The sequence below is a fragment of the Poecile atricapillus genome, chromosome 21, assembly GCF_030490865.1.
Source record: "Poecile atricapillus isolate bPoeAtr1 chromosome 21, bPoeAtr1.hap1, whole genome shotgun sequence".
In the NCBI taxonomy this organism is placed as follows: Eukaryota; Metazoa; Chordata; class Aves; order Passeriformes; family Paridae; genus Poecile; species Poecile atricapillus.
In genome coordinates, this window is record NC_081269.1 from 8577503 (window position 1) to 8587164 (window position 9662).

General features: G+C 57.0%; 2 protein-coding genes across 3 annotated transcripts; both read left to right on the forward strand.

The window, feature by feature from the left end:
• Nucleotides 1–738: 738 nt before the first annotated feature.
• On the forward strand, nucleotides 739–4256 carry LOC131587161 (fibrinogen-like protein 1-like protein). The gene is made up of 4 exons (XM_058854733.1): nucleotides 739–897; nucleotides 1693–1836; nucleotides 2220–2282; nucleotides 3205–4256. The coding sequence occupies exons 1-4, from the start codon at nucleotides 894–896 to the stop codon at nucleotides 3837–3839; spliced, it is 846 nt and encodes a 281-aa protein (XP_058710716.1). The 5' UTR covers nucleotides 739–893; the 3' UTR covers nucleotides 3840–4256.
• A 1389-nt stretch (nucleotides 4257–5645) lies between these two features.
• Nucleotides 5646–8461, forward strand: VPS37D (VPS37D subunit of ESCRT-I). 2 transcript variants are annotated; one of them, XM_058854175.1, is made up of 5 exons: nucleotides 5646–5933; nucleotides 6711–6882; nucleotides 7385–7467; nucleotides 7572–7721; nucleotides 7803–8461. In XM_058854175.1, the coding sequence occupies exons 1-5, from the start codon at nucleotides 5811–5813 to the stop codon at nucleotides 8073–8075; spliced, it is 801 nt and encodes a 266-aa protein (XP_058710158.1). In that variant the 5' UTR covers nucleotides 5646–5810; the 3' UTR covers nucleotides 8076–8461. The 2 variants fall into 2 exon arrangements, with proteins under 2 accessions (XP_058710158.1, XP_058710157.1); XM_058854174.1 differs by having other exon boundaries at nucleotides 5654–5933; nucleotides 7572–8461.
• The last annotated feature ends 1201 nt before the right edge of the window (nucleotides 8462–9662 follow it).

The following is a 9662-nucleotide window of genomic DNA, read 5'->3' on the forward strand; positions in this document are numbered from 1 at the left end:
GGGTGGGACAGGCCACCACAGCTGCTAACCCTGAAAGGACAAATCCCCCCAACTGGGCTGGCTGTGGGGGCCCAGTGCTAAGGTGTGAGGGCTGGGGAAGGGGGTCTGCAGAGCCCTCATAACTCACAACACTGCAGATCCATCCCTGGGGAAAGGGAGCTCTGGCATTTTCTGTAGACATCCACGGTGTAAGCACTCCTAGAGCAGAGAGGGGCTTGAAGTGAGACCATTTTACATCAGTGGCACTTCATGATGCCCAGCTCTCCCTTGTGATTGCTGCAAGGTGCCAGGGGGCACCACGGTGCGTGTTGCACAAGGGGCAGCATGGCAGTGGCAGGGCAGGGGTGTCAGGAGGCACTGGAGCGTAACTTTGTGAAGTTCAGGGCACAGTTTCCCAGGAACACTGGAGTACCTCTTCCCTGAAGGGTCTGTGGGGTTCCTGGGGGCTGTTGAGCTCAATGTCAACTCTGCAGAGACTGATTTACGCCTGATGTTTGATTTCCATCCAGGGGGTGAAAGTCATCTGGGTATTTACTTACCATCTGTGGAGATGCCCCAAGAACGTCATTCCCTGGGGAAACACTGCACAGTGAATTGTGGTTATTTTAAGAAATTTGCTTATTGGCACCAAATTATTTGCTTTGCCTCTGAGGAAAGCTCTTCACCTGCGTGGCACACAGACTTCATTGTCGGAGGACTGATCACTTGATGGTGAAGAGCAAATAAGCCCTAAGCCACTGGTCCTGCTGCCAACCAGAGGACAAGTGCCCAGGTTTGGGTCTCATGCCTCCACCCCCTCACCTGCCCAACCCTATAACTTTCAGGCTGGACACCCCTCCAGCCAGGCCAAAAGCACCCAGCTTTGTGCTCCACAGGGTGCCCAGGGAGACGGCATGGGTGAGTGTAGGGTGGGATGGGATGGGATGGGATGGGATGGGATGGGATGGGATGGGATGGGATGGGATGGGATGGGATGGGATGGGATGGCACCTCTGTGTGTGACAGGGTACCCCAGCACTTTGTCTGCTGTGGGTTTGTCCTCCTCACACCTGGATATCTGAGTCCATCGCCTTGTCTGTGCCTGCTCTGCCCTGGGCTGGGAGCTGGGGCAGGAGCCTGCTTGCTCTGCTCTCTCCAGGTTGTACCAGTGTAGCCCTGGAGTGCCACACAGACCATCTGATGAGTTTCATATTTACCATTCTTTGCAATTTTCAGTTCTCCATGGAAAGTGTTAAATACTCTAGAGTAGAACAGCGATGTTTTAGATTTTCCTGCTCACTGTGTGATTTTGAACAGGTACTCAGATCTGGAGGTCAGATGCTCAAAAGCACTTTGCTGTCCCCAGCAGAACACTCACAAGAGGCTGATCCTCCTCCTGCATCTCCTTCCTATGCAGATTTTCCTTCAACAGACCCAGGGGAAGGGCTGGCACTGGGGGGATAATTTCTTCCCTAGGGGCTTCAGGGAAAAATGTCTTTAAAAATATCCCTAAACAGAAGTATATCAACATACCAAATGTTATGTAGGAACTAAGAAGTGAATCAGCTGTACAGCTGAGCTCATCTGCATGGGCCTCATGGCTCTGAGGGAGCTCTACACAGAGTTTTATTTCCCTGTTTTACTCTGAATGGGATTAGTGGCTTTCCAATAGAAGAGTTATGATCTCTTTCTTCCCATCTCTTCCCATTTCAGCTACCCAGTGCCTTTGTCTCCTGTTTTTGACCTGCCTGCTGGCCCTGGCAGCATCTTTTCCTGATGTTGACATAAGAAACTTGTACCTCCTCAATGGCACGATGGATGACATTATGAATGCTCCCCCAGACTCCTCCGAGCTCGGTAAGCATGGCCCTGCAACAGGGAGAGGCAAACAAGGTCCTGGTCAGTCAGATCCTACACAGCTGACATCCTCACCATCCTCTGCCACACCAAGGAAGGACTAAATACTGATCTGAGAGTGTCTTACTGCAACAAGAGTAACCTCAGGGCCCCCCTCTGCTTGCTGCCTGTGGCATGAAGTTCTTCTGTCCATAAGGGACAGGAGAATAGCCCAGAGCTCAGAGCTCACAGGGTCCCAGGGGAAAGGACAATTTGGCCTCACTGGCAGCAACACCAAGCCCAGAGTCTTTGGGCTGTGTGCTCTTCCTTGGAGAAGAAGGGTTTGAGATGCTAGCAGGCATCTGACATCCCCACACTCACTCCTGTCTCCTGTGTTCATTTAGGTGATGGTGATGGACACGTCCGACAGGCCAGAGACATCGCCCACCACCCGCCAGCGAGCCGTGGTGAGTCCCTGCACCTGCCTGGGAGGTGTCACCATCACTGGGCTCACCAAGAGCTCTCAACTTAGCCACGTTTTACACGTGCACTGGCTCCTCCCAGGAAAATGTTGATTTTCTGACGGGCTGCAGAGCTGCCAAAGCTCATAACCTCAGGGGATTCTGCTACCAGCTGTGTCCTGGGCTCACTACTTGATGAGGTGCTTTTTGTGTGGGGAATTTTCCAGATAAAGGTCCCAGCTGGAAAGTGATGCTTCATTATGGGAAGTAGTGATTAGTCATTTTCTTATTTTCACTGCACAGTCAATGAGAAGAGTGGATCTGACAGAATTTCTGAGCTGGCTGGGCCAACATTAGCCCATAAAGCCAAAGATAGGCCCTACCTGTGTGGGGACAACCAGTGACAGAGGTGCTGGGGAAGGCCATAATCAAATCCAACAAGTCAGAAAATCTCTGAAGAGCTACTTGGGTAAGGCCAGAGAACAACAGTGGCTCTGCCCTGTTGACATCCCAAGGGCTGATTTAATTGTTAGATATTTGGATGTCATGATCACCCTCTCTCTGGGGCAAAGCCCCAAACCTCTGTGCAAGTGTCTTTGTCCCCCAGATTTGCATTTGTCTGTGGTGATACATCATCTTCATGACACAAGAAAATCACTGAGACTGAACCCACCCTGCATGAGGGTTCTTGGGTGACAGCAATGCCTGGCTTGGTCTCACCAGACATTTTTGCAGCGTGTCCCCATCAGTTTGAATCTGGTTTTAGAAAGATGTGAAGCTCAACTCTCACACTGATCATGTCAGGATTTTGATTTATTCCCATGATCCCATGGCAGGAATACAGCCTAGGAATGTGTGTGCCAAAGGGTGTAGACACAAAAGAAACACCCCATTTTCAGGGGATTTAATAACCAGCTCTTGTTTCCAGCCTCAGCTTGGCCCAGGGACTGCAGTGAGCTCCCCCGTGGAAGCCACAGCGGCGTCTACATCATCCAGCCCAAAGGGCTCCATCACCTGGTGGTGTACTGCGAGATGAACGTGACCCACGGGGGCTGGACCGTCCTCCAGAGGAACCAGAGGGACACTCCAGTCACCTGGGCCGAGTCCTGGAGCACCTACAAGTTCGGCTTTGGGAACGTGCGCACCGAGTACTGGCTGGGCACCGAGTACATCCACCAGATCGCCAAGCAGAAGGTCTACCAGGTCAGGTTTGTCATCCAGGACTCCGCAGACACCTTCAGCTTCGCAGACTACAACCTGTTCAGCGTGGAAGATGAGTCCCACGGCTACAGGCTGAGGCTGGGCTCCTACAATGGGACAGCTGGGGATGCCATGACCTCAGACAATCCCAACAACATGCACGACAACATGAAATTCTCCACCAAGGATCGGGATCAGGACACTTACAGTAAGAACTGTGCCTACAGCTACGAGGGCGGGTGGTGGTACTCGTCGTGTTATTCTGTGCGGCTGAATTACAAGGGTGGCATGACATGGGGCAGCCTGTGCAAGGGGAACTGCAAATCCTCTCTTATCCTCATCAAACCAGCTTCGTATTGTTAGGGCTTCTTCTTCCTCCTCCTGTCCACAATGGACACTCTGCAAAGGCTCTGCATGGCCAAAAAAGCGTGAGCCTCTCTGGAGCAGAGCGAGGAGCACAAGGGTAGCAGGGTTTTAATGAAATGCCACTTTACAATCCCCAGATTCCTCTCTGCTCAGCTCTGTTCCCTCGTGCTTGTCAATGATTCCTTGTCATTATGTTCGTAATCAAGAATTAAAAAAACACTTATGAAATTTGTGGATCCCACATGTACCTTCCCTGTAGGAGGAAGACACACATGCCCTGGAGTTACATCAGTTTCCTTGCTGTCTCCAGAGCTCACAGAAAGCAAAAAAGCTACGTGCCCCAAATTTCCATATACTCTGAGCCTCTCTGCAGTGTTTGATAAGGCATCCAATAAACGTGCTTGCTTGAGCTCATTCTTCAGTAATGACATCTGTTCTGTACCTCTGATCTTCTCCCCTGAGAGCAAAGAAATCCCATGGCAGGTGCCAGGACTGGAGTCTTGAGGCTTATCATAGAATCACAGCCTGGTTTGGGTTGGCAGGGACCTTAAAACCCATCTCATTCCACCCTCTGCCATGGGTAGGGACACCTTCCACTAAACTCAGCCTGGAGACAGAAAGCCTTGAGTGTCTCTCATGGGTGTAAGAAAATTAAACCAAATTCCACTGTGATAAAGGCCCTGTGATCTGCACAGGGGTGCTCAGGAGGGACCTGGAAGATGGGAGGACTGATCCTACATCATCACTTGCACTCACAGTCATGAGTCAGAAGCTGAGGCAATGTCCTGGTGCCAGGGTCCCACTCCTGCTAGGAAGCTGAAGCTGTCAGGAGATGTTCTGTGCTGCCTGGCTGTACTGCCATGCTTTGGTCCTGCAGAAGCAGGATTTCAAAGCCATCAGTAGATCTGTCTGCTGTGATCATGAAGCAATGAACTTAAATGGAAGCAAAGGAGAAGTAGGCTAGGTGTTAGAAATGAAGAATTCTCCACTTGAATTAAGAGAGACTGATGAACTAACTACAGGAATGGGACCACCATATCCAAGTTTCTGATGGATTAGATTTAGATGAACTTTGGCCAGAAAAAGACCAGACAGAGCTAATGCAGTGAGGCTGCAGGACAGAGTCCCTAACAGCTGCTTTGTCCCAGGATTGTTCCAGTACTGCCAGGACAGACTGTCAGAGAAGCACTTTGGTATTCATAAACCCTGTCTGGTTTTGTCCTGCAACAGCACAGTAACAGCCATGAGTTTCGCTTCCAGGACCAATGACTCACGGAAAACCCATCCCTGGCCCCCCAGCCACAGAGTCCAGTGGGCACTGGGAGCCATCCTGAGAGGTTTGAGAAATGGTGGCAGCAGGAGGGACTCACATAGGGGTGTGCAGGATGGGCACAGAGGGCTGCACGGTGGGGTGCACAGAGAGGGATGCAGGATGCACAGGGTGGGATGCAGGATGCACAGGGCGGGATGCAGGATGCACAGAGAGAGATGCAGGATGCACAGAGCGGGATGCAGGATGCACTGAGAGGGATGCAGGATGCACAGGGTGGGATGCAGGATGCACAGAGCGGGATGCAGGATGCACAGAGAGGGGTGCAGGATGCACAGGGTGGGATGCAGGATGCACAGAGCGGGATGCAGGATGCACAGGGCGGGATGCAGGATGCACAGGGCGGGATGCAGGATGCACAGAGCGGGGTGCAGGTTGCGCACAGCCGAGAGCAGGGTGCTCCCAGAGGGTTGGGGTTTCGTGCAGCGGCTGCAGGGTGCGCGGAGCAAGAGCAGCGCCCGTGTCCCCGGCCAGGGGCGGCGCGGTGCGGGAAGGGAGCGCTCCGTGCTCCGCCGCGGCTCCTTTAAGACCGGCGGGGGCGGCGGGCGCGAGGCGGCGCGCGCGGCTCCCGGCGGCGGGGGCGGGGGTCCCGGTCCCGGTCCCGGTCCCGGTCCCGATCCCGATCCCGGAGCCGGCCCATGTCCCGGCCCGCGGCGCCGCCCGGCTCCCCGCGCCGCCTCGGGGCGCTGAGCACGGCGCAGCTCCGGGCGCTGCTGCAGGACGAGCCGCGGCTGCAGCGAGCCGCCCGCCTCAGCAGGAAGGTACGGCGGGGGTCGGGGGGCCGGGGTCCCGCATCCCGCATCCCGCACGGTCCAGCCGGGCGGCGCTCGCTCCTCTGGGGCTGTCCCGGTGCGCAAGGTGGAGCCGCCCGCGGCCCGGGAACCGGCACTGCCCGGCCCCGGTTGCCCCCGCCTTGCCGCCCGTAATGCCGAGGGCTCCGGAGGAACCGCAGAATCCTCCGGCGGGGCGGGGGAGCCTCCGCTCGGGGGTCCTGATGGCGGCTGCGCGGGGCTCCCGGTGCTGCAAACCCCTGGCCACCAAACCCCGTCACTGCCCCCGCATCCCCGAGATGCGCTGCGGGCCCTTCGCCCTCCCTCCAGCCCGCTCTCGTTTTCCGCAGCCGGGATGAGCCCCGCTCCCTCCCGGCTCCGCTGCGGAAACGGGCGCAGGTTGCTGTGGAATCGCTCTCGGCTCCATTTCGGCATCTTCCTTAGGTAGCCCCGAGTGCAGACGGTGTGTGCGCAGCGAGGGGAGGGTGCGTGTCCCTTCCGTGACATCCATGTCCTCTGCCGAGCCCTTTCCCTGCCAGCTGAGGTTTGCCACGGTCAGGTTTAGCCACCCTGCGTAGCCCCCTCCAGCCGCTGCATTCCCCCGGGATGCATCCATCCCCTTTCCAGGCAAAGCAGAGGGATGGAGACAGTGCAGAAAAAGAGGGTTCACCCCCGGATGGACACGGCCCCCCGCCCTGCAAGGTGCTGGGTCTGGTTCTGCCAATTCTCTCATTGCTGACACACCCGGCCCCAATCCCATTCCCACAGTTCCAGAGCCTACAGCTGGAGCGGGAAATGTGTTTGGCTTCAAATTGCACCCAGGCCAGGGTGAATCTGTCCCTGCGCCCACGGCTGGAGGATGGGAAGGCTTCCCTGGCCATCAAGTACCAGGAGCTGCAGGAGATCCGAGAGGCGTGTTGGGACAAACAGCAGCGCCTGGGTGAGTGGGGTGTGCACAGCCGGGCACATCCAGAGCAACCCCTGTTAACATGAGGGTCCAGGTGGGCTCAGCATTCTCAGATCTACTCCAGGGAAATGGTTCAGCCATGATCAGGAGTGGTGGGAGGTGATGCTCCCTGTGACACAGCAAATCCTTATCTGGGACCACTCATCGAATCACAGAATGGTTTGGGTTGGAAGGCACCTTAAAGGTCATCTCATTCCATCCTCTGCTGTGGACAGACCTTCTCCTAGACCAGGCTGCTCCAAGCCCAGTCCAGCATGGCCTGAGCAATTACAAGGATGAGGCATCCACAGCTTCTCTGGGCAGCCTGTGGCAGGCTGGGATGGAAGCCGTGGTGTGTAGGTGGCTCCAGGGATGTATTTGAGGGTGTTTCTGTGCAAGGAGGGGGGGAGCTGATGCTTGGGGATGGGAAAGACAGCAACCCCAGCAGTGGGGTATCCAGGGAAGGTTGGCAGCCCCATCCCCTTCTGACACACAGAGGTTTACCTGGAGAAGTGGAGCCCACAGAGTGCCCTGGGCCAGCTCCAAGCCAAGCTTGATGCCTCCGAAGCAGAGTCAGAGGTGAGTTAGCTGAGCACCCCTGTGCTCTCCATGCCCTCCCATATACCAGGGCCTACAGAAGAGTCCAGGGGATGCTCCTTCTAATCCCACTGCCCATCCCACAGGCACAGATAAAGCAGTTCCTGACCCAGGACCTGCCCCTCGAGTCCTTCCTGGAGTCCTTCTGCCAGAGCCGCACACGCTCCCACGTCTGCCGGACGCAGCTGGAGAAACTGCAGGAGCTGCTGCAGAAGGACCAGGTGCAGAAGGACCAGGTGGGCAGGGACCCTGTGGGCCCTGCAGGGTGCCCAGGTGCCCCAGCTGGCATGGCACCAGCCCGCCTTGCCCCATTGCAGAGTGGAGCAGCCCCCAAAGCCTTTGATCTCTCCTACGGCTTCGTGCCTGCCTTCCTCATCCCCTCGGAGGCTGTTGCGCCCTTTCCCGTTCCGGCTGCACCTCCCAAGCACCATCTCCCAGCCCTGGAACAGCAGCCAGCATCCCCCAGCTCTGAAATCCCCAGCCTGGGCTCTCCCCTGCGCCTCGTTGGACACATCCCCCTGCTCAGCCCCCAGCCTGGCCGCGGGCAGCAGCAACCACAGCACCAGAAGCAGGAGCCTCCACACCGGTAGCAGGGCAAGGATGGGAGATGTCCCTGCTCCTGTGCCTCCACGGGAGCTGTGCAGGAAGACCGTGGGCAGGGAAGAACAGGGGTGGGGGGTGGTGTAGGCACAGCTCCAGAGGGCTGCAGGGTGTGTGGGGCAGGCACAGGGGTGGGTGCTCAGTGAGGGATGGAAGCACTCGGTGTTGGGGCAGGTGCCATGGCTGGGTAGGGGTCCTGCATTTGGGGAGCTGCTGCGGGGAGGTCTCTGCATCCAGAGCAAGGGGAGCAGTGACAGGAAGTGGGGGTGGGTGGCTTGTAGGGATGTCAGTGGGCTTAGCTGGGAGGGATAGCAGGGAAAGGGCACAGGAGCGCTGGGTGTCCCACATGCTTCCTAAATAAAGCCTCTTTCCATGCTCTGTGTGTGCTCTTTCCATGCTGTGCCCTTTGGCTCTGGCTATGGGCAGCAGGATGGGCACCCCAGCTGTGGTGATCCTGGCAGGGGGTGTCTGTGCACCCTGGTGCACCCTGTTCCCTGGGGATTGAGGGGTCTCTGTCTGCCCACTGCCACCGACAGCTCCAGGCCCTTCATGGGCCAGCTGGGACTGGGGGCAAGGTTCTGCACAGGGCAGGAAGGGACACTGGCTCACAGGCAGGAGCCAGACTGGGTGACCCCCTCCTCTCCCTGCCTGTCCCTGCCCTGCAGAATGAAACCAAGGAGGGTAAAGGTGCTCCGGCTCACCCCGAGGAGGAGAGGTTACCACTGGGTGTGCACCTACATTCATTCCCGGGCCCAGCCCAGCCCCTCTGCCAGCTGGTGTGCAGCCAAAGCTGGGCAGGGAGCTGGGGGTGCCCCCCATGCCTGGCTCTGTCAAAGCCAGGCTGGATAAGGAGCAGCCCCCAGCCCAGAAGAGGGGTACCCCCACTCCCCCTGAAATCCCCCAGGCAGTGGGGTGCACAAAGGTCTGCAAACCTGGACTAGAACCAGCCAGGAACGGGGTGCCATGTGCCCCAGCTGGGGCCCCTGGAGCAGGCACCGGGGCTGGTGAGGGAGTTCTATTAACAATTAACTCTATTAACCAAGGAGTGGCCGCAGGGGATGCTGCTTTAGGGAGGAGGAGCTGCCCCTCCATCCTCGGGTGCTGCCAACCGTAGCAGCCCTTCCCTGGGAGGGCAGAGTCTGCCCACACAGGACTGGGGCTGTTCCAGGGGCTGTCCCCTCATCCCAATCCCTTCCAGACCAGCCCCTTTTGGAGGCTGATGGCCACCCCTTACTGCTGCTCCCCCAGCCTGCAGCTCCCTGTTCCTCATCTGCCCAGCCCAGCAGGCACAAAGATCTGCCAGCAGCCAGGTTTGACCCTTCTTTTCCAGGAGACCCTGATGAGGCACTGAGACCCCACACTCCCAGCTGAGGGGAGCAGCTGAGCACCCCAAACCTGCACTTATGGGATGTCAGCCCATGAAAATTCAACACTGAGGCCATCAGGCTTCATCCAGCTATTTTAAATTTCCCTGGAGCGTTAGATTTCCTAGTTTGTCACAGCATCAAATTACCAAGTGACTGTTAACTATTCAGATCTTGGTGCATCCCTTTGATGTTTGTTGTCAGTGATTTAAG